Genomic DNA, 24,528 nt, shown 5'->3' on the forward strand with positions numbered 1-24,528 from the left:
GGGCCCTGCCCGAGCCCACTCAGAGCCAGGGTTGGACCCCAGAGTTCTGGTTCCCAGCCCGCTGCTGTGGCTGCTGGCGCTTGCTGCTGTCTGTGCATGATCCTTGCATGGCACTAGGGGGCATCGCTTGTCTGCATGGGACTGATCTTTAACGCCTGCGGTTACTCGCCTGGGGGCGGGGGGTTGCACTGGAGAGACTGGGCAGGGGGTGGAATCTGCTTTGCATTGGTGCAGTGAGGCGGCGTGCCAGCAGGGGGCAGCGCGCTGCAGGCCTTAGGGGGACGCACTCTGCTCTCTCTTGGCCTGGGGTTTATCAAGTGCCCCAGCTCTGTGCTCCCTTCAGGTGGGGGTCGTCCCCCCCCAGCTGCCCCGCGTGGCACCAGCTCACAGCTCGGGGCATCACTTGGCCTCTGCCTGCAGGGGGGGCCTGCTCCTGGGGGAGACACAGCAGCCAGCCTTGGCCCGACAGTGCCCCGCGCCCAGCGCAGGACGCCAGCTGCCGTACCCAGGGTGCAGCTCTGCCAGACGGAGCCAGGCCTGAGTGGGGAGGAAGGGGGGCTGCAATAGCAGAGACCCTGCCCCGCACTGCGCCCCTTCCCCATGCGGTACCCCCCCACCCCCGCACTGCGCCCCTTCCCCATGCGGTACCCCCCACCCCCGCACTGCGCCCCTTCCCCATGCGGTACCCCACACTGCGCCCCTTCCCCATGCGGTACCCCAGCACTGCACCCCTTCCCCATGCGGTACCCCCACCCCGCACTGCGCCTACCCCATGTGATACCCCCACCCCGCACTGCGCCTTCCCATGCGGTACCCCTGCACTGCACCCCTTCCCATGCGGTACCCCACCCCGCACTGCGCCCCTACCCCATGTGATACCCCACCCCCGCACTGCGCCCCTTCCCATGCGGTACTATCCCACCCCGCACTGCGCCCTTCCCCATACAGTACTCCCGCACTGCGCCCTACCCCATGCGGTACCCCCGCACTGCATCCCTTCTCCATGCAGTACCCCCATGCGGTACCCCCGCACTGCACCCCTTCCCCATGCGATACCCCCACCCCGCACTGCACCCCTTCCCATGCGGTACATCTGCACTGCGCCTACCCCATGCGGTACCCCCACCCCCACACTGCGCCCCTTCCCCATACAGTACCCCACACTGCGCCCCTTCCCCATGCGGTACTATCCCACTCCCGCACGGCGCCCTTCCCCATACAGTACCCCGCACTGCGCCTGCACCCCATATGGTACCCCACCCCTGCACTGCACCCTTCCCCATGCAGCACCCCTGCACTGCGCCCTTCCCATGCGGTACCCCCGCACTGCACCCCTTCCCCATGCGGTACACCTGCACTGTGCCCCTACCCCACGGGGTACCCCCCCACCCCGCACTGCGCCTTCCCCATGCGGTACCCTCGCACTGCACCCTTTCCCCATGCGGTACTCCCCCACCCCTGCACTGCGCCAATTCCCCATGCGGTACCCCCGCACTGCGCCCCAACCCCAATATGTACAACCCCATCCCCGCCTTGCGCATCTTCCCATGTGGTACCCCTGCACTGCGCCCTTACCCCATGCGGTACCCCACATCCCCGCCTTGCGCATCATCCCCATGCGGTACCCTCGCACTGCACCCTTTCCCCATGCGGTACTACCCCACCCCCGCACTGCACCTCTTCCCCATGCGGTACACCTGCACTGCGCCCCTACCCCATGCGGTACTATCCCACCCAGGCACTGTGCCCCTTCCCCATACAGTACCCCCGCACTGCGCCCCTACCCCATGTGGTACTACCCCACCCCTGCACTGCGCCCCTTCCCAATGCGGTACTCCTGCACTGCGCCCCTTCCCCATGTGATACCCCCCACCCCCGCACTGCGCCCCTTCCCCATGCGGTACCCCACACTGCGCCCCATCCCCATGCGGTACCCCCACCCCGCACTGCACCCTTTCCTATGCGGTACCCCCACCCCACCTTCCCTATGCGGTACCCCCACCCCGCACTGCACCCCTACCCCATGCGGTACCCCTGCACTGTGCCCCTACTGGATGCTGTATCCCTGCACTACACCCCTTCCCATGCAGTACCCCCATGTGCTACCCCCACACTGCACCCCTACCCCATGCTGTACCTCCTGCCCGCACTGCGCCCCTTCCCCATACAGTACCCCCGCACTGTGCCCCTACCCCGTGCGGTACTACCCCATCCCTGCACTGCGCCCTTCTCCATGCGGTACACCTGCACTGCGCCTTCCCCATGTGATACCCCCACCCCGCACCGCGCCCTTCCCATGCAGTACCCCGCACTGCGCCCCACCCCATGCAGTACCCCCACCCCGCACTGCACCCTTTCCCTATGCGGTACCCCACCCCACCTTCCCTATGCGGTACCCCCACCCCGATACTGCACCCCTACCCCATGCGGTACCCCTGCACTGTGCCCCTACTGGATGCTGTATCCCTGCACTACACCCTTCCCCATGCGGTACCCCCATGTGCTACCCCACACTGCACCCCTACCCCATGCTGTACCTCCTGCCCCGCACTGCACCCCTTCCCCATGCGCTACCCCCATACTGCGCCCTTCCCCATGCTGTAGCCCCTGCCCCCGCACTGCCCTCTTCCCTATGCAGTACCCCTGCACTGTGCCCCTACCCCGTGCGGTACCCTCCACCCCCACACTACACCCCTTCCCCATGCGGTACTCCTGCACTGCACCCCTTCCCCATGCTGTACCTCCACACTGCACCTCCTCTCTGTGCAGTCCCCCCTTCCCCAACCCACACTGCACCCATTCCCCACATTATATCCTCTACCCCATGCTGCACCCCTATCCCTATGCTGTCCCCCTACCCTACACTGTGTCTCCTCTCAACACTGCACCCACCCCCCAGGCTGTACCCTTCTCCCCCCTCCTCTAGGCCTTGTTGTCTCATACGAACGGCCACACGGGGGTCAGACCAAAGGTCCATCTAGCCCAGTGTCCTGTCCTCTAACAGTGGCCAATGCCAGGTGCCCCAGAGGGAATGAACAGAACAGGGAATCGTCCAGTGACCCATCCCCTGTCGCCTTTTCTGAGCTCCTGGTAAACAGAGGTTGGGACATCATCCCAGCCCAGCCTGGCTAACAGGACCTTTACCAGTGGATGACGCCTCTGGAAGTTCAGTGTCCCAGCTGGGGAAGCTGCAGTGATGGGGCTGGAGTGTCCTGAGAAACCCCCCATCCTTCCCCCGCTTTCAGCTGAGTTCTCCCCCAAAAGCGACCCCTGGGGCAGGGGCTGGGCAGGGTCGGGGAGCAAGCTCAGTCACAGCCCAGCCCCATATTAGGTGGGGATCCCATCTCAGCCCCGCTCTATGTCCGGGCCCCAGATGCTCCAGGCTCCCCAGCCTGGCTGCTGGCTGCTGTCCCCCAGGGCCAGCCACAGCGAGACGCCTAAGGTCCAGTCTGGCGGTGCCAGGCCGGCCCCGGGCCTTGGGCAGCATAGGGATGGGGCAGGGCCGGCCACAGGGATCGGGCAGTGTAGGGGCGGGACAGAGCTCACAGGGATCGGCCTGTGTAGGGGCAGGGCAGGGCAGGCCACAGGGATCAGGCAGCGCAGGGACGGGGCGGGGCCGGCCACGGGGCTCGGGCAGTGTAGGGACGGGGTGGGGCCGGCCACAGGGATCAGGCAGCGCAGGGACGGGGATCAGGCAGCGCAGGGACGGGGCGGGGCCGGCCACGGGGATCAGGCAGCGCAGGGACGGGGATCAGGCAGCGCAGGGACGGGGCGGGGCCGGCCACGGGGATCAGGCAGTGCAGGGACGGGGCGGGGCCGCCACGGGATCAGGCAGCGTAGGGATGGGGCGGGCCGCCACGGGATCAGGCAGCGCAGGGACGGGATCTGGCAGTGCAGGGACGGGGCGGGCCAGCCACGGGATCAGGCAGCGCAGGGACGGGATCAGGCAGCGCAGGGACGGGGCGGGGCCGGCCACGGGGATCAGGCAGCGCAGGGACGGGGATCAGGCAGCGCAGGGACGGGGATCAGGCAGCGTAGGGACGGGGATCAGGCAGCGTAGGGACGGGGATCAGGCAGCGCAGGGACGGGGCGGGGCCAGCCACGGGGATCAGGCAGTGCAGGGACGGGGCGGGGCCGGCCACGGGGATCAGGCAGCGCAGGGACGGGGATCAGGCAGTGCAGGGACGGGGATCAGGCAGCGCAGGGACGGGGATCAGGCAGCGCAGGGACGGGGCAGGGCTCTGCTCTAACTGTGCGGCCGGCGCTCATGGGTGTTTCTTTTCTCCCTCCATTAGAGTTTAAAGCTTAGGGGCGTGGAGCGCACCCCCTACCTGGGGGACGTGGCTGTGGTTGTGCATGCTGGGAAAAAGGAGACGGGGACTCCACTTGCAGATACCCCCACCCGACCTGCCACTCGACACGGGGGCATGAGGGACCTTCACGAGTCCGGCTTCAGCCTATCCGGTAAGAGCGGGGCCGGAGCGTGTGCTAGCGCCCCCTGGAGGGGGGGACCCCAGCAAGAACCCCGCCCCCCCCATCCGTGTGGGGGGGGCTGGCCGAGAGCAGGGCAGGTCAGGGCACGTGGGCCTCTTGCTCCAGGTCTGGCTGCCGGTGGCTGTGTCGACCAGGCGGCGGGAGGCCACGTGTCGACGTCACAGACAGGCGCCCAGCAGCGTTCGTTGGCCGTGCTCTAAGCTCTGGCGGGGGATCTCTCAGGCAGGGACACAGCGTGGACTGCCCCAGTCCAGGCAGCTCCGGCAGACTCTCCCCACCAGCCCCACCTCCCTGTTCTACCAGCCTGCAAGTGGCATGTGGACGAGATGCTCCCTGCTGCCTCCTATGCTGAGCTCGCTGCCTAGCCGGACACAGCGCTGCCGGCGCCATCCACACACTGCGAGCACTACCGGAGGCCATGCAGACGTCAACCCTGCTGCACAGATGGGGAAACTGAGGCACTGTGTTCATTTGTACTATGGGAGCGTCCCTGGGTCCCAACCAGGACCTGTGGCCCCTCGCCCTGGGTGCTGCAGGCCTGCCCCTGCCCTGCAGAGCCTCTGGGCAGTGCCTGAGGTCAGCCCTCCTGGTCTTGGCAGAGCAGGGAGAAGCCAGGAGTCCTGGCTCCCAGCTCTCGTTCTGAGCCAGCCTGGCAATGCTGCTATTCCTGTGTGCCGTCCGTTCCAGCCCCTGTTCCCGTGGCAGAGGCTGGCAGGCATGGGTTGGCTGAGTCTCAGCAAAGCGAGCGCTGGGCAATCAGTCAGGGGCTTGGCCATTGTTTGCCAGACATTTGGCGTCGCCTGGCAGGGATTTCCCCAACACCCCCCCAGCAGGGGTGCACCCCCCCAGAATTTCCCCAACACCCCCCACAAGTAGTCAACTAGTTACATGCAGTGTTGCCTATTTTGTCATTGGTTGGAAATTTGAATTGAAATTGAAACATTAATACACATTTTAAAAGCAGATACAGTGTATGATGAAATACTTGTACCTGGAAAAGTATAATAGGTTTGAAAAGCGTGAACAAAGACTAGCTTCCTCACACAGCTGTTGTTTTGCTGCCAATGTCGGCACATTTGTTTCGGCAACGTTGGCCAACTTTATAATTTAAAATGATGATTTGTAAGCAAGGTGTGACTGAGCTCTCCCCGACAGCTAGTGGTGAGCCAGGGGAGCGGGGAAAGGCTTCGGGACCAGACTGCATTTACATGAACTCACCTACTCTGCCGAGGTGTCAGCAGACAGAGCTGTGCTGCACAAGGGATCAATTTTGGCTGATGTTGGGTTACAAATCACTTTAGTATTGAATGTGGGGGCATGAAATGTTCTCACTGTATGAGTAAAGGGCAGCAGAACTGTGCTTGGCCTGACTGAATGAGGGGGTCGCCCTCAGTGCTTAATTTTTGCCAGATCTGAGCCCCGGGCACCTCCAGGCTCGGCAGCTCAGAGCCCCGGGCTTGCCACATCAGTTATGAAAGTAAAAACCTTGCTTGAGCCCTGGCACCTCTTTCATTACAAATTAAGCCCTGGTCACCCTCAACTGAACTGTACTTGCTAAGCAAGGGGTTTGGATGGCAGATCCCAGTGGAGGGCAGGGGGGCAGGGACGGGACAGGGGTTTTGCATGGTGGTGTGGGCTGTGCCTAAGAGTCACAGGCACTATTTGACCTGCCCCTCTACCCTGTTTAGAGAGAGCTCATGAGAGAATCCTAGAATCTCAGGGTTGGAAAGGACCTAAGGAGGTATCTAAGCAGGACCAACCCCAACTAAATCATCCCAGCCAGGGCTTTGTCAAGCCTGACCTTAAAAACCTCTAAGGAAGGAGATTCCACCACCTCCCTAGGGAACCCATTCCAGTGCTTCACCACCCTCCCAGTGAAATAGTGTTTCCTGATATCCAGCCTAAACCTCCCCCACTGCAACTGGAGACCATTGTTCCTTGTTCTGTCATCTGCCACCACTGAGAACAGTCTAGATCCATCCTCTTTGGAACCCCCTTCAGGTAGTTGAAAGCAGCTATCAAATCCCCCCTTATTCTTCTCTTCTGCAGACTAAACAATCCCAGTTCCCTCAGCCTCTCCTCATAAGTCATGTGCTCCAGCCCCCTCATCATTTTTGTTGCCCTCCTCTGGATTCTCTCTTATTAGGCTCCACTGAGAGTCTTTTTTGTTTTGTTAAGTGGTCACTAGAGCTGAAGTCGCTGACAGTCAGGTCGAAGTGCTTAGCCCTACTGCAGGACAGTGTTTCTGTGGAGGGGCTGCCCAGCCTGCACTCGCTGTGAGCTGCCCCCACTGGGAGCTGGGGGAACCTCAAGAGACCGACTCGCCGAGGTCACAGTGGCAGGTGGCAGCAGAAGGTGATGGTGCAGGGCCATCAGCAATGGAGTGGTGGAGTGAATGGTGGCACGACGAACAGCAGCGGGAGGAACGAGCAAGGTGCCTTCTCCCATGCACCCCACCCCCCAGGGTGGGAGGTGAACTCATGTGAAAGCACCTCTGAACTCTGGGTCTTCACTGACCAAGGCCACGAACTCTGAGTGGGGAGTGGTGGAAGAGAAGGGAGGGGCACGTTAAAGGGCTACATTTTAGTGACTTTGCTCCCCCGAATGCTAGATTTCTGACTCAGAAACTTACATAAATATACATTTCCTAGTAGGCCAAGGGGTTTTTTTTAAAGGCATTATTTGCCAAAGTCATTCTCTCACATTGTTGCTATCTCGAGAGGTCGTTATCCTGGGGGAGTTTCTGTACTAAACATTTTTATTATATTATAATTATTTTTTACATAACATAAGAACGGTCATATTGGGTCAGACCAATGGTCCAGCTAGCCCAGGACCCTATCTTCTGTCAGTGGCCAATGGCAGGTGCTTCAAAGGGAATTAACAGAAATGGGCAATTATCCAGTGATCCATCCCCTGCTGTCCACTCCCAGCTTCTGGCAAACAGAGGCTCTCAGAGCATGGTGTTGCATCCCTGCCCATCCTGGCTAATAGCCATCGATGGATAGATCCTCCATGAACTTATCTAGTTCTTTTTTGAACCGTGTTATAGTCTTGGCCTTCACAAAATCTTCTGGCAAGGAGTTCCACAGGTTGGCTGTGCGTTGTGTGAAAGAATACTTCCTGTTGTTTGTTTTAAACCTGCTGCCTGTTCATTTCATTTGGTGACCCCTAGTTCTTGTGTTATGAGAAGGAGTTTCTCACCAGTCAAGATTTTATAGATCTCTATTATATCCCCTCTTAGTCTTCTCTTTTCCAAGCTGAAAAGTCCTAGTCTTTTTAATCTCTCCTCATATGGAAGCTGTTCATTATTGTTGCCTTTCTCTGTACCTTTTCCAACTCCAATAGATCTTTTTTGAGATGGGGCAACCAGAACTGCACGCAGTATTCAAGACGTGGGTGTACCATGGATTTATATAATAAAAGTAGAAGAGCTTGGTTTGTCAGACCGATCAGCAAAGCCAATGCTGAAAAACTATGTGAAAAGGCTGCAAAACACCTGCATTGCATCAACATGCAGAAAGCTTTATAAGCCACTGTGACGATGCTGGCCGTCGGAGCAGCTGAGGTCACTCAGTTAGGATGAACTGCAAACAAAATGGGGCAGACAAACCCCAGAAGCTGGTGGATATTCCAATACTTAGATTTCCCAAACCAGCACAAAACAGCCTCTGTAGTACCTCACTGCCTCCGTCCAGACACACCTGTCAGATATGCTGATGATTACTGAAAATCTTCTCATCATATAAAAGGTTCTTCCAACCCCAAAGGATCAGCCACATACCCAGGTTCAATTATAACTTAGATCTTACCCAAAATACACGCTTATAGTCCGTTCCTATTAACTAAGCTAACATTTATTAAAAAAGAAAAGAGAGAGAATGTTGGTTAAAAGATCAAGATACAGACAGACTTGAATTCAGTTCTTGAGGTTCACACACAGCAGAGATGAGCTTGTAGTAGCCAAAAGTCCTTTTAGAAATAGTCCATAGGTTATAGTTCAATGTCCATATTCAGGGTGACTCCAGCCGGTGACTGGGGATCTCAATCCTTGTGGCTTAAGGTTTCCCCCTCTTGAAACCCAAAGCAGATCTGAGATGAATCAGGATCGTGTCCCAGGGTTCTTATACATTTCCAGCAGCCTTTTGGCCTGAGAAAACAATGGGCTTAACTCTCCTTCTCCCAAACATCCTGGCAATTAGCACAGGGTAATTTATCCATTAAACAGTTCAGATACAGGTTACCACAACCTTCAAAGAGACACATAGACAATAACACTATTTCCCTCAAGTGTCTTCCTAAATGTTAATATTCCTTTTTTGATCTTTGAATCAAAGCTATAGCAATAGACAAGACTTCATTGCTGACATCACAAGATCTGAGCAAACACCTCCCCTTCTACCTCTAACAATGCAGACTTGCATTTCAAAGCTCTATTCATTTACATATCTGTCCCTGTCACCTTTCAATGAGATATTCTATTACACTCATAATGTCACAGCCAGTCATTGTCAAAGCCAATTTTAGAAGTGCTTAACGGGGGTGTTAGAAATGCTGGAGACAGTTTATTCTAACATGGCTGCTACACCATACTTTCTCTTTAAGCAAGAGATACCACACACTACAAACTGGAGGCCAATGTTAAGTGCATTGTAATTTGTTAATCATAGAATCTCAGGGTTGGAAGGGACCTCAGGAGGTATCTAGTCCAGCCCCCTGCTCAAAGCAGGACCAAACCCAACTAAATCATCCCAGCCAGGGCTTTGTCAAGCCTGACCTTAAAAACCTCTAAGGAAGGAGATTCCACTACCTCCCTAGGTAACCCATTCCAGTTCTTCACCACTGTGGAAGCCAGTAAATAATTAACAAGGTTTGAAGAGATCTTAATGAATGTTAGTTAGCAAGAGTCAGGCCATACTGTGACCCTTATGACGTGAGAAAAAAAAGAGATAAAAAGGTTAAAAAAAGGGTTAAAAAAAAAAGAAAAAGGAAGAAAAAGAGGCCTTGGTGTGTGTGTGTGTACACCAGTGTGAGTGGCTGTTACTGGGCTAGCCCGGTAACTAGTGGATCTTTAGGAGATCCGACCCACGGTGGGCTGACTCAGCCTGGCATAGTCCGGCGAGGAAGCTGCCTGGGTCTAGGGGTGTGTGAACCCATCTTCCCTCCCCTTTCCCTTCCGTGTGGGCTACTGACAGTCTGATCATCTCCTTGGTTTTTGAGCCGCTAGCGCGGACAGGACACCCTCTCTGTGTGTGTAAGGGGAAAATGGGTAAGGGACAGTCTAAATATTCCACCTTACCCCCTAAGGGTGCCCCAGCATATTACATGTACGTACATTATGGTCCTAAAACCTGCAGGTATTTAAATGATTGGAATCTGTACACGCGTGAAAATTCATTTAAACAATGCCCATTAGAAGGTACCTTCAATCTAGATAAGATCATATATCTCAGTGGAGCTTTAATCACAGAGAAAAACCTCTGACACAGTGTGAGCAATTTGTCTAGGAACGGGTTAATTTGAAATTCGGCTTAGCCCAGAGATAAAGGAGAAGTTGTTTTGTGTTCAAGGTCATGAATTAGTGCAGACTATGCTAAGTGCAAAGAAAACTGCTTTCAGCCCCAGCTGCTTGTGGAAAAATAGAAACTGAGGCAAACCAAAAGCAGGAGTTACAGAATTGGAATTATATTTGCAAAGCTTAACTTCCCAGTGAGACATGTGTGAGTATTAAAGTGGCTTAAGGCTTGGGGCATTCATATTTTTCCCGAGTGATGTGGGAGCATTCCCAACACTCTCCATTGTTGTTTTATTATTTTTAATGAAGCTTTAAAATTTGATTATATGCTCTGTCGGTCTGATCACCTGACATGAGGGATAAATTAGTAACAGGAATTTGTCACAGTTTGGTGAGCAATTAAGAATGGGGGGCACTGCAGAATTTACACCATCTATCTGTTTTACCCTTGTTAGTTTATGTTTGCTTTGTTTGGTATTGTTTGGTATTATATGATAAGGATTGTATGATTAAAGGTGAGCCCTAATAGAATAAGGAAACACTATCTGGTTTTGGTGCACTATCTAGTTTTAGCTCTGTTCTGTTTAACCGGTTACTGTTGGTTTTTCTGCTCTGTTCATTTGGGCGTTGGGTGTGTGAGCGGAACTGAACTTCTCGTTCGTAATTCCTCAGGGTGGAAGCCATGTGTGCGATGAAGCTCTGAGGTTGTATTGAGATAATTCTGTCCCGGCCCCCCGTGACGGACAATGTAATAGAAGTGGAAAAATCTGGCTTAGACTGTAATTTTCTCTGCTCTCTGTGTAATTTTATTTTCTGTTTAAGTGTCAGCAGACAAATGGGTGGGTCTCTGGGTAGACCCCCAAAGGGGTTTGGATTATGTGTTAAGTGAATGGCCATGTATTTTTGCCCAGGTGGCAAGCCTTACAAGGGAGGACTCGGGTAGTCTTGTGAGTAAAAATGTTTTGGGGAAAAGACCAGAAGGGTGGGGCTAGTTGAGGAGCTCTCCCTCCTAGCTAAGAACTGGTTGTGGAACAAGCTAGTATCAATGGAAGGGACGGCTCAGCGAGGGAAAAAAGGATCGGGCCCAGGCAGGCGGGCAACAGACAGAGTGATTGGAAAACAGGTTGGAAACTTTTGAGGGTGTAGTGGAAAGAAGGAGTAAGTGAATATAAGCATGAGGATTTCAAATACTCAGAAGGATATTTGGAATGGTGATTTGTCTTAAAATTACTACTGGCTCACTACAAAAGCAACTTTCCCTTTCTTGGTATTGACACCTCCTCATCCATTATTCGGAGTGGACCACATCCACCCTGATTGCATTGGCCCTGTCAACATTGGTTCTCCACTTGTAAGGTAACTCCTTTCTCTTCATGTATAATAATGCCGGCATCTGTAATTTTCACTCCATGCATCTGAAAAAGTGGGTTTTTTACCCATGAAAGCTTATGCCCAAATAAATCTGTTAGTCTTTACGGTGCCACCGGACTCCTCATTTGTTTTTGTGGATACAGACTGACATGGCCACCCCCTGATACTTAAAATTACTGCAACCATTATTATTGGCTTTGGAAAGTATCCACCGAGATGGGGTGGATTTAAGTAGTGAGGCTGGTGAACTACTTTTGCTACTAAGTTCAGAGAACACAATCGCCGTTCTCTCTTGTAAGTCTACTGTTGAAACCACTTGGGTCATTAAACAATGTCATCCAGGCATCTGCTAGAACAGTAGTAGATCTCTGTCCAGCAATGGAAGCTACACTTGGATCAATCAGAGAGAGATCCATTGAAAACGTACGGGAAGAAGCAAAGACTTCAGTTCAGAAGTGACTAATTAGGGCACTTTTATTGACTCCTTAAATGAAGAGGACAAAAAGTGTTTGTTAAGACAGCTGAAAAAGTAAAGTACACAGACTTGGTTCTTCCAGCTCTACAACAACAAATTCTGGATTCTATCAATCTCTACGTAGCTTTTACAGATGCCTGTCTTATAAAACACCGACAGTTGAGTGGAGTGAAGCGCTGCCAGCAATGGGGCTGCCATGTGATCAGGACAGAATAGAGAATTTGAACAGAGAGTGGAATATCATATGATGAACGAATGTAGATTTGACTTCAACTTCTTCTTTATCATCATTAGTGGTTTGACCCAATTTTTGTGCTGTGTTTCCCGAGATGAAAGAAGTAGGAATTCATCTCTTTCTATTCCCCAATCACAGCAGCTACAGCTGAGCGTTCTTCTTCCTCATTGAATAGAATTTTATGTTCTGAAAGAAGTCGCCTTCTGCCTGATCATGAGCATGTCATGAAGGACTGGAAGTACCGAACACACAAGAAGCCACCAAAAATGAACGCATTGCATTCGAGAAGATCATTAACAGAGTTGTGCAAATTATAACAAGAAACCAAGAAGCATGTAGATGTCGTGCTTCACAGAAGGCTTGTGTTGCCACCTTTAATTTGTGTGATGATTTAAAAACACGAGTTAAATCGAATGAAATGGTTGTGAAACACTTTTCAGTTGTTACTATGGTGCCATACGGCCCCCCTTCACCCTCACGGTCTCACCCCTCATCGGCCCTGACCCCCCTGTATTTTTGAGCACCCCACCCCCGCCCCCCCTGCAATTTCAAGCACTGCCTGGTTAGGCTACGCTGGGCTTTGGAGCAGGGCCCCACTAATCTCCGAGTTTAAAATGTGCTCTGGGGAGCTTTCAGGGTTAGAGGGCACCGAGAGGGAGGGGGTGCAGCACAGTCACATGCTGAAAGAAAGGGAAGCAATGCTGTGAAGAAAGAAGAATGGCCCTTGGAGGGGACGGCTCAGCTCAGAGGTGAGAGGTTTGCTCCTGCGCTGGGATCAAACAGCCGAGGCCAGTGAAGCTGACAGGATCCGGTTACAAATAATGGCCAGTGAGGGCTGACAATGAAGTGAAGCTGGCTGGCGTCCAGGTAACAAGAAAACAGTGTTAGCTGAGGAAGGGGCAAAGCTGCTCTCCTGTGGCGAAAGCAAAAGCTGGAAGCTGAAGAAAAAGCCCACCAGAGACAGAAGGAAGCGGCCACATTTCAACGCCAAGTCCTGGGAGAACCAGAGAATCTGCGCAGTCTGGAATTCCATCTGCGCCCAGCCACGGAGACTGGGCGAGAGTCTGAACCTGAGCTATGGGGAGTCTCTGTCCACCTTGGAGCGTGTGTGACAGGCCCAGGAATCGCTGGTGCGTCGGTGAGAATGGAAATGGTGAAAAGCGCATGCACCACAGTTTAACAGCGAGGACGGGGGGAACCGTTATGTGACACCAGTGTGGGGAGCCCAAATTGTCCAAACTGTAGAAACACCCCAAACCCCACAATAAATTCTCAGGGGCTCACTCCAAATGCAGAGGCTAAGCAGATATGCCCCAGCACAGCCACCTGGTGTGCCGAGGCAGCCCCTGCGAGGGTTAATGCTACCGCCTTGATCTCAGGTAAGTTTGGGGAAGGAATTAGCCTCAAGGAACAGGCCTGGCTCAGGCCCCTGGCAGCCAGCTGGGAGCTGGCTGGAGTGTGTGGGGGTGGGTGGGGGGAGATCTGGAGCTGGCAGGGGGCTGCAACAGGAAGAGGGAGCAGGTTCTGCTGGGCCTAGGCGCTAGCAGGATCCATGATGCACTAGCAGTCCCAGGGCAAGCCCAGCCACTGTGGGATAAGCAGGCTGCACCCAGCGAGGGCAGGAAGGAAACACCGCTGCCTGGCACAGCGATCTCCGGTCTGGAGGGCTGGCAAAGCCCCCAGAGAAGCACGCAGAGGCTTTTTACACCACTAACAATTCCACTGTATGTGGAGAGCCCCAGCTGGTGTGACTCAGCCATCGCTCCTCTGAGTCAATGGGCCAGATCCCCAGCTGGCGTCAATCAGCCGTCGCTCTGCTGAGTCAATGGGCCAGATCCTAGCTGGTATGAATTGGCCATGGCTCTGTTGCCTTGGCCCCACTATGGGCCTGGCTTATATCTGCAGCTCCCTAGCTCAGTGCCCTGACAAGGTCATAAACAGGGATGCATAAATAGAGGAATCTTGAGTAGGGGTCCAGAGGGTTCTTTTACCTTTGGCACTGGTGTGACCACTGCTGGAATCCCTTGCCCAGCTCTAGTGCCCACAATTCAAGAAGGATGCTGGTAAATTGGAGAAGGGTCAGAGAAGACCCACGAGAATGACTGGAGGATTGGAAAACCTGCCTGATTATGAGAGACTCCAGGAGCTCTGTCTTTTTTTAGCTTAATAAAGAAAACCTTAAGGGGTGACTTGATCAGTAGACTTGGGGAACAAATCCTTGGTACGGGGCTCTTCTGTCTAGCGGACACAGGGCTAACCCCAGCCAGTGCCTGGAGGATGAAGCCAGACAAACTCAGACTGGAAATAAGATGTAAATTATTAACAGGGAGAATAATTAACCCCGGTAACCATTTCCCAAGCTCGTGGTGGAGTCTCCATCACTGGCGATGCTTAAACGATCTGCTCTGTGAGTTATTGTGGGGCTGGTCTCTGGCCTCTGCTAGGCAGGCGGTCAGACCAGTTGATCACAATGGTCCCTTCTGGCCTGGGGATCTCAGAATCTACGAATCACTTTCCTACTTCTACATGTTAGCCCCATTTTTATATATCCCGGGGTCCCTGAGCCTTTTGCCACAGTAGTGCACAGACAACTCGTGTTGAGGTGATTATCTGTGATGATCCCTAAATCCGTCTCTGGGTACGTCTACACTTGGAGTTGGAGGTGTAGCGTGCCAAACTGAGATGCCGAGTCTGGACTCGGGATGGCTAGCCCATCCCTCGCTCACACCACTGCAGCTACACTGTTCTTAGCGCATTCACTTGATCAGTGCTAGCTCAGGTACATCTAGATCATAGAACCAGAGGGTTGGTAGAGACCTCAAGGGTCATCTAGTCTAACCCCCAGCCCAGATGCAGGATTTGTTGTGTCTAAACCATCCCAGACAGGTGGCTCCAGCCTCTTTTTGAAAACCCCCAGGGAAGGCGCTTCCACGACCTCCCTAGGCGTCTGTTCCACTCGCCTACTGTTCTTACAGTTCGGGAGTTTTTCCTGGGGTTTAATCTAAATCTGCTGTGCGGTAGTTTGACCCCATGGCCTCTTGTCCTGCCCTTCTGTGGCAAGAGAGAACAACTTTTCTCCATCTTTTTTGTGGCAGCCTTTCCAGTATCCGAAGACCATTATCGTATCCCCTCTTAATCTCCTCTTTTCCAAACTAAGCATACCCACTTCCTTCAGCCTTTGCTCATATGGCTGCATTCCATCCCTTTGATCATCTTTGTTGCTTGCCTCTGGGTCCTTTCCAGTTTCTCTACATCCTTTCGATACATTGGTGACCCAGACTGGACACCGTACTCCAGCTGGCCGAGTAGATCGGTACTAGCACTTCCAGTGACTTGCATGCTGTGCCTCTGTTAATGCAACCTAACATTGCATTTGCTCTTTTTGCAGCACAACAGCATCACATTGTTGACTCATGTTGAGGTTGGGATCCACCACAACTCCCAGATCCTTCTCAGCAGTGCTGCTGTCTAGCCAGTTATCCCCGAGTCTGTATTTGTGTATCTGGTTTTTCTTCCCTAAGTGCAGCACCTCACATTTGTCTTTGCTGAATTTCATTTTGTTGTCTATAGCCCAATTCTCCAATTTATCAAGTTCCCTCTGAATTTTAGCTCTAAACTCGACAGAGTTTGCAGCTCCCCCCAGCTTTGTGTCATCTGCAAACGTGATCAGTCTGCTCTCGATTCCTACATCCAGGGCATTAATAAAGGTGTTCAACAACACCTGGCCCAGAAATGATCCCTGTGGAACCCCGCTGGAGACCACCCTCCAATCCAACACCAGTCCATTAATAGTTACTCTGCTTGCTGTTGTTTAACAAATTATGCATCCACTTAATGGTAGTTCTGTTGAGTCTGCATTTCTCCAGCTTTCTTATGAGACTCTCATGTGCGACTGTGTCAGAAACCTGGCTGAAGTCCAGGTATATTATGTTTGCTGCATTCCCCCACCCGCCGAATCAGTTACCCTGTCAGAGAAGGAAATCCAGCTGGTTTGGTGTGATTTGTTCTTGGTGAAGCCATGCTGGCTGCTAGTGATCACCCCTCCGTCCTCCCGGTATTTGCAGATGGAATGTTTTATACATGGCTCTAGCAGCTTCCCAGGTATCAAAGCCAGGCTGAGGGGTCTGTAGTTCCCCGGCTCCTCCTTTCCCCCCTTGTTAAAGATGGGCCCTACGTCTGCCCTTCTTCAGTCTTCCAGGACCTCACCTGTCATCCAGGAGTTTGCAAATATTATTGCCAGTAGTGCTGAGATTTCTTCAGCTAATTCCTTCAGCACCCCAGGGTGACTAACATCCAGCCCCACCAACTTGAATTCATCCAGGCTGGTCAGAAGATCTGTGACGTGTTCTTTACTTAGCCCGATGTGCAGCTGTGACGATGCGGTTCTGGCGGGACCCAACTGAGAGTGCCAATTCAGGACCAATTGCTCAAACAGGGCAGTCACAGCCCTAGGCTGGGGTTTTTCCACCTCTAAGGCAAACCAAACCAGCCAGACAAAAAGGACTTTGGTCTCACCCCACTGGCTAACCACAAGTCACACAAGCAATTTCCTTAGACACTCCAGTCTCCCAGTATCACCACCAGTGCACTCGTCCTGAGGATGAATGGTTATGAAAACCAACACCCCAATAAAAGAAAAAGGTTCTCTCGATTCCAAAGAATCAAGCCCCAGACCCAGGTCAATATACACATCAGATCTTACCCACAAATCACACTGTTGCCAATCCTTTAGAATCTAAAATCTAAAGGTTTATTCATAAAGGGAAAAAGGTAGAGCTGAGAGCTAGAATTGGTTAAATGGAATCAATTACATACAGTAATGGCAAAGTTCTTAGTTCAGGCTTGTAGCAGTGATGGCATAAACTGCAGGTTCAAATCAAGTCTCTGGAACATCCCCCGCTGGGATGGGTCAGTCAGTCCTTTGTGCAGAGCTTCAGTTTGTAGCAAAGTCCCTCCAGAGGTAAGAAGAAGGATTGAAGACAAGATGGAGATGAGGCATTAGCCTTATAGAGGCTTTTCCAGGTGCAAGAATCTCTTTGTCCTTACTGTGGAAAATTACAGCAAAATGGAGTCTGGAGTCACATGGGCCAGTCCCTGCACTTTGCTGAGTCACAAGGCGTGTCTGCCTTCTCTCCATGGGTCAGTTGTGTAGCTGATGGTCCTTAATGGACCATCAAGCAGGCTAGGCAGGGCTAACACCAGCTTGTCTGTGTTGTCACCCAGAAGCAGAGCACAATACAAAATACAGACAGTACAGAGCCAATACTTATAACTTCAACTACAAAATGACACATGCACACAGACAGCATAACCATAACCAGCAACCCATAACCTGGTCTTAGACACCTTATATGACCCCCTTTACCCCAGATTTGGTGCCACTACAGGACCTCGGTTGCAACCCATGTTCTATATGGTCCCAATTTATATCAATAACGTCACAGCAGCCCTCCCCCTTTATTGTCTATAGTAACTTCGCTAGTTGTCCGGTCACACGTTATTTTCTGTGAAAAGACTGAAGCAAAGTAGGCACTGAGCAGCTCTGCTTTCCTAGCGTCTTCCATTATCAGCTCACCACTTCCGCTGAGCCATGGGCCCACGCTGTCCTTCATCTTTCTGTTTTGTCCGACATAGTCGTAGAACCTCTTGTTGTCTCGCCCATTCCTTGCCAGCTGTGACTCATTCTTTGCCTTGGCTCTCCTGATGTTGTCCCTACACACTTGTGCTATTCCCATGTATCCTTCCTTGGTGACGTGCCCGCCTTCCATTTCCTGTATGGCTCCCTTTTGGGTTTTAGACAGCGAAAAAGCTCCTTATGCAGCCACATCAGCCTCCTGTGGCTCTTCTTCTCTTTCCTCTGCCTAAATCTCTGTGAGCTGAAATCTGCACTTCCAGTGCCGGGCTCTAGATGTGTCGCTGCTTTCCAAGACCGTCTCCCCTGCCCTGTAGATAGAATCTGCGTTTTTGGTCTTACCTGGCATTGGCTGTATTAAAACCCATCTTGTTGGATTGTGACCATTTAACCAGGCAGTTTGGCTCACTCTGTAGCAGGATCCTGTCCTTGTTATTTACTGCCCCACCCATCTGTGTCATCTGCCAACTTTACCAGCAAAGATTTATCTCCTGTGTGAGCCAGTGATAAATATATTAACTCATGTTGGACCAAGAACTGATCGCGGTGGGACCTCGCTAGAAACAGCCCCGCTCGCCGATGGGTCTCCATTAATAACTCCAGTCTGAGATCTGTCGGCCAGCCAGCCTGTAATCCATCTGCTCATTCCACATAGGGCACGGTTCTGAGTCCGACGTCATGGTGAAACCCAGTGAAATTCACCAAGCCATTGTTGTGCCCAGGATCAATGGCAGGTAACCGGGCTGTGCTTCTCGGGCCGTCCCTTTTGCCCTTTTCTAATACCGCAACTACACTGGCAGCCCCCCAATCCTCTGCGGTGTCCCAGCGTTCTCAAGAGCCCCACTGGTTCAGAGAGCTCCCCAGCTGGTTCCTTTCACACTCTGGGGTGTCACTTATCCAGGCCCATTGGTTTGAAAGTGTTTAACTGGGGCAAATGCTGCCCACATCCTCCTTTGTTACAATGGTAACGATATGTCCCACCCACAACATCATCTGGGATGGACACATCTTCCTGCTTCGTCCCGAAGACAGCCCAGAACCAGCCTTTTACACAGGTCCTCTAGCTCTGGACCTGTGCCTGACATAAGGGTTTCAATTACAAGATGCCTTCTTATTCTCTTTAACCCTGTTGACCATTGATATTCCATTGATTCCTTTGGCTTCCCTTACCAGTCACCTACAATGTTGAACATGGAATTTACATTCACTGCCGTTTACTTTCCCTTTCCCCACCCTTTAGCTATGGGATTTTTGTTTTAGCGCCGCATCCACATTTCTGGGTGGTTTTTTCCCAGCATAATTTCTTTGTGGAATCATGGCATTTTGGGGCATCCAGAAGGATGTCCTTAACCATCTCCCTGGTTTTGTTAATGCTGCCTGAGCCAGGAAAGTTGCCAGAGCCAGTCCTGAGCTCCCACTCTCCTTGCTGGGTGTGATGGGAGAGGCCTAGCCACCCCAGACATAGCTCCAGGGAGCTCCATTGCCAATTCTGCCCCGGCCTTCCAGACCTAGCCCAGTGGGACTCTGCTCTTAGGACTATGCCTAGTTCCTGGCATGGCGCAGGCAGGTGCCCAGCTCCGGGCAGCATGGGGCCCTTGGGACCTGCCCTGGATTCCCATCCTCTCCCCTTAATGCCTCAAGGGAAATGGTGCCAGATCAGAGCTGGGACACTGGGAAAGCAAGAGCTTGGTAACAGCTTCATGTGTCCACCCTCAGTGCAAAGCTCATATACACACGGGGGAGGCTTTGATGGGGGCGTCAGTGTGGGAGTGGTGCCGGCCAGGAGCCCTGGATTGGGTGGGTGGGCATGGTGGTGTGGGAGCAGTGCCATCCCAGGGCCCTGGACTGGGTGGGTGGGCACGGCGGTGTGGGAGCAGTGCCATCCCAGGGCCCTGGACTGGGTGGGTGGGCACGGCGGTGTGGGAGCAGTGCCATCCCAGGGCCCTGGATTGGGTGAGCGTGGGCACGGCGGTGTGGGAGCAGTGCCATCCCAGGGCCCTGGACTGGGTGGGTGGACACGGCGGTGTGGGAGCAGTGCCATCCCAGGGCCCTGGATTGGGTGAGCGTGGGCATCGGTGTAGGTGCTGTGCCGAGTGGTGGCCCTGGACTGGGTGGGTGAGGCGTTGGTGGGAACGGTGCCGGGCGGGAGCCCTGGACTGGGTGGGTGGGGGCATCAGTGTGGGAGTGGTGTCAGGTGGGCGGGGGCATCGGTGTGTCAGCGGTGCCCTCCCAGGGCCCTGGACTGGGTGGGGGATGTGTTGGTACGGGAGCGGTGCCAGGCAGGGATCCAGGGTAGGCAGGGGCAGCGGTATGGGAGCAGTGCTATCCCAGCGCCCTGAACTGGGTGAGCATCGGTGTGGGAGCAGTGCCAGGCAGGAGCCCTGGACCGGTGAGCAGGGCTGTCGGTGTGAGAGCAGTGCCATCCCAGGGCCCTGGACTGGGTGAGTGTGGGCATCGGAGTGGGTGCTATGCCAGGTGGTGGCCCTCGGCTGGGTGAGTGGGGGCATCAGTGTGGGAACGGTGCTAGGCAGGAGCCCTGGAATAGTGGGCAGGGGTGTCGGTGTGGGAGCAGTGCCAGGTGGCAGCCCTGGACTGGGTGGGTGGGGGCTGTGGTACGGGAGCGGTGCTGGCCCGGGGCTCTGAACTGCATGGGCGGAGGTGTCGGTACGGGAGTGGTGCTGGGCGGGGATCCAGGGTGGGCAGGGACAGCAGTATGGGAGCGATGCCATCCTGGGACCCTGGACTGGGTGGGCAGAGGCATTGGTGCAGCAGTGGTGCCGGCCCAGGACCCTGGGGTGTCAGTATGGGATCAGTGCCAGGTGTAACCCTGGACTGGGTGGGCGGGGGTGTCAGTACGGGAGCAGTGCCAGGTGGGACCCTGGGGTGGGTGGGCGGAGGCATCGGTGTGGGAGTGGTGTCGGGTGGGCAGGGGCGTTGGTATGGCAGTGGTGCCGGCCCAGGACCCTGGACTGGGTGGGCATCGGCATCGGTGTGGGAGCAGTGCCAGGCGGGACCCTGGACCGGGTGGGCGGGGGCGTCGGTGTGGGAGCAGTGCCAGGCGGGACCCTGGACCGGGTGGGCGGGGGCGTCGGTGTGAGAGCAGTGCCAGGCGGGACCCTGGACCGGGTGGGCGGGGCGTCGGTGTGGGAGCAGTGCCAGGCGGGACCCTGGACCGGGTGGGCGGGGGCGTCGGTGTGGGAGCAGTGCCAGGCGCGACCCTGGCCCGGGTGGGCGGGGGCGTCGGTGTGGGAGCAGTGCCAGGCGGGACCCTGGACCGGGTGGGCGGGGGCGTCGGTGTGGGAGCAGTGCCAGGTGGGACCCTGGACCGGGTAGGCGGGGGCGTCGGTGTGGGAGCAGTGTCGGCCGGAGGCCCCGGCAGGGGTGGGATCTCCCTCTCCCCGTGGTGCTGACCCGCTGCCCATCTCCTTGCAGGTTCTCAGATCGATGACCACGTTCCAAAGCGAGCTTCGGCCCGGATTCTCGCTCCCCCCGGAGGCAGGTCTAGCGGCATTTGGTAAAACCAGCGACCTGTCCCCAAACTAAGGACGCAGCAGCAGCACCCCACTCCTCCTGCCGGCCCCGCCCCCACCGGAAGACCTGGCCGTGCCGCCTCCACGCCCACCCCCTGGGCACCGAGACACCACAGTGCTGTCCAGCAGGGCTGTTTGCCATCCAGTCCCGCCAGGGAGGAGGCTGCGGGCCGTGCCCTCCTGCGGGTGGGGCATGGCAGGGGCTGCCCTCAATTTGTGGCCATGCACCCGCGCTCGACTGCAGCTCCTTTCTGTGGGATAACGTTTGCTTTGCAGGCTGCGCAGCTGGGCTCCTGGGCCCACGGCGTGCAGCGTGGGGCAGGTGGGGCGCTGGTGCGGGCCGGGCCAGGCAGGGGGAGGGAGGGAGGGCGGCCTCTACGTTCCCTTTTCTGTTTGCACGTTGGATTTGGATCAGTGAGTTTTGACTTGTTTGTGCATCACGTGAAAATAATCCCAGGTGGTTTGTGTCATTAGCGTTAGGGGAGAAGCGGGAGAAGGGCCAGGCCCCACGGCAGGAAGGGGGCGCAGGACCTCCCCCATCAGGCTGCTGATTCCGTGCTATGGACAGCAGGCTCAGCAAGGAGGGTGAGGCCCCCCCCGGTACGCATGGTGCAAGGGCCCCCGACTATGGCCAGATGTGCTACCCCCCTGCCCCCGACACACACACAGATTCCCCCTCCATCCCTGTGTGGGGATGTGCTACACGCGCACGCACACACACCCGGTGGGGGTGGGGGGGTCAGGACTCCTGGGTTCTATCCCAGCTCTTGCCAGCACCCCGTGGCTGGGCTCCATTCGATGGGTGATGGACCGAGCCCCCTTGGGAAGCATCGAGTTCCTGAACGGGTATGTCCCTTCCCCTTCCTTGCAGGTGGTTGCCGTGGGAACGAGCCCAATGAACCTACCTCCCAGTTGAGCCAGGTTCAAGAGTTTGAAAAATCCCAGCTTCCCTGAGCCTGATGTGTCTCCCCCTCCCCCCTCCGGCAGTGCCAGTGGGCTGGCCCTGTTCCCCCTCCCCCCTCCGGCAGTGCCAGTGGGCTGGCCCTGTTCCCCCGCCCCCTCCGGCAGTGCCAGTGGGCTGGCCCTGTTCCCCCTCCCCCTCCGGCAGTGCCAGTGGGCTGGCCTAACTCCCCCTCCCCCGGCAGTGCCAGTGGACTGGCCCTGTTCCCACCCTCCCTGTAGCAGTGTCATTGGGCTGCTCCATCAGCTGGGGCACCATGGTGGGAGGGGGCACCCCCTGCGCCCCAGAGACCTGCTAGTGGGGCCGCTCGCAGTGAAATCAGACTGGCCCTGAGCCCCAGCTGGGGGGGATGGGATGCTCCTGAGCCAACCCTGCCTTCTCCCAGCCCCAGGGGAGCCCCTTGCTAGCCCTGCAGGGTCAGCTCTGGGATCCCCCTCGGGGCACGTGAGAGCCGGCACCCCAGGGTGCAGCCAGTCCCTGCCTCGAGGCTCTAACAGCCCAAGAGCCAGGGAGATTTCTGGTGCCAGAGGCCGGCTGTTGGGAGGTGGGGGCATCTCTGGTGCCAGAGGCCAGTTGTTGAGGGCTAGGGGATCCCCTGGTGCCAGTGGCTGGCTGTTGGGGCATGGGGGGCCCCTGGAGCCAGAGGATGGCCATTGAGGGTGGGGGCCCCCTCAAGCCAGAGGATGGCTGTTGGGGGCTGGGGGTATCCCTTGAGCCAGGGGCCGGCTCTTGGGAGGTGGGAGATCCTCGGGAGCCAGAGACTGGCTGTTGAGATGGAGGGTGTCCCTGGAGCCAGAGGCCGTCTGTTGTGGGGTGGGGGTCCCCTGGAGCCAGAGGATGGCTGTTGAGGGTGAGGGTCTTGGGAGGGGGAGATCCCGTGGAGCCAGAGGCCGGCCGTTAGGGGATGGGGGGTCCCCCTGAGCCCATTGTTCTTTTTCCAACCCTGTGACATCCTTGCTGTCTGAACCTGCCACAGCCTCCAGGAGACCCTGGCCCCCCAGCCACTGTGCCGCTGATACGCAGGCCCTATGAGTCCCCCCATATCTTCTGCCTGGCTGCCATCTCTCCCTGAGGTCAGGGCCAGCCACTGGGACGTCCTCCTGGCTGCAGTGGCCACCTTCCCTTTGCAGAGCCCCAGGAGCAGCTGAGGCCCAGTGGCTGAGATGAGCAGGGTCTCTGCCTGGATGGCTGCCGCTCTGGGGGCTCAGGGCTTGGCAGGAGTGACTCCTCCTGGTCTGGCTGCTCGCGGGTCAGAGCTCAGCCCTGCATGCTGGGCAGAGGCTGTGCCAGGCGGTCATGGACTGGGGCGTCCGGACACCACAGTGAACCCCAACTCGTCCATCAGTGGGAGCAGCAAGGAATCCAGCTCCCGAGCGTATGCCGGCCACGGGAGTCCCAGCCACGAGCCACGCCTCTCACATAATGGTGCTAAACCGTGTTGGCCGCGAGGCTGCACACTCCTGTGCTTTAACCGTCTGCATCTGGCAGAACAAGAACAAGCAGCAGCCCTGAGCCCGGGGGCCCAGGGCCGGTTCTCAGTGGACTCGAGCGACTTCTCCTGTGTTTCTCCTCCATGTTCCTTTGGGGTAGCGTGAAATGTGAAATGTAACTTGTGCACTTTTTCCACTAGCTGGTACCTGTAGGTGTGGGAGCAGCCAGGCGGGGGCGCTGGCTCCCGGGCGCAGGGGTGTGGGAGTGGCTGGGTGGCAGCGCTGGCTTCTGGGCCCGGAGGTGTGGGAGCGGCCGGGCGGGGGGCGCTGGCTCCCGGTCCCGGTCCCGGAGGTGTGGGAGCGGCCAGGTGGGGGATGCTGGCTCCCGGTCCCGGGGGTGTGGGAGCCGCCGGGCGGGGGCGCTGGCTCCCAGGCCCGGGGGTGTGGGAGCGGCTGGGCGGGGGATGCTGGTGGCCGGATAGGGGCGCTGGCTCCCGGGCCCATGGCAGAGACTTGGTTCTGGGCAGCCCTGGCCCCTTCCCTGTTGGATAGTCTGTATTGGCCGGTTTTAGAGACATGCCATATGGTTCTGTTTGCTCATTAAAGATCGTGCTCACAGTCTGAGCTCAACGCCTGCTCCGCCGAGCTCCTCACCGATGGGCCCCACCCCCACTCGAGCCCACACCGCACGCTGGGCACAGGCTCCTGCCAGCACTGCTGGGGGGGGGCGGGTCTGCCAGGCGCATAACGACACCAGCGCTCCCCATTCCACCTCCTCTCATGCAGGGCAGACCCTTGCTGGCTGCCTTAGCCAAGGGCCCGTGACCCTACTTTACTGGGGGAGTCTTGCCAACCCCAAGTATTTGAAATCACTCAGGCCCCCCA

The 24,528-nt window shown here is 55.8% G+C and overlaps 1 protein-coding gene across 4 annotated transcripts in view; it reads left to right on the forward strand.

Moving 5' to 3' along the window:
• The window catches only part of DPYSL5 (dihydropyrimidinase like 5), a 100,325-nt gene extending 76,427 nt beyond the window's left edge, over nucleotides 1-23,898 (forward strand). For 3 of the 4 annotated variants that reach the window (XM_039531902.1, XM_039531903.1, XM_039531906.1), the window contains 2 exons: nucleotides 4,296-4,464; nucleotides 21,155-23,898. In XM_039531902.1, coding sequence (XP_039387836.1) covers nucleotides 4,296-4,464; nucleotides 21,155-21,240 — 255 coding nt within the window. In that variant the 3' untranslated portion in view covers nucleotides 21,241-23,898. The remainder of the gene's footprint in view (nucleotides 1-4,295; nucleotides 4,465-21,154) is intronic. The other variant, XM_039531904.1, reaches the window with a different exon arrangement.
• Nucleotides 23,899-24,528: the final 630 nt, after the last annotated feature.

The sequence above is a fragment of the Mauremys reevesii genome, linkage group 3 (assembly GCF_016161935.1).
Source record: "Mauremys reevesii isolate NIE-2019 linkage group 3, ASM1616193v1, whole genome shotgun sequence".
Taxonomy (NCBI): Eukaryota; Metazoa; Chordata; order Testudines; family Geoemydidae; genus Mauremys; species Mauremys reevesii.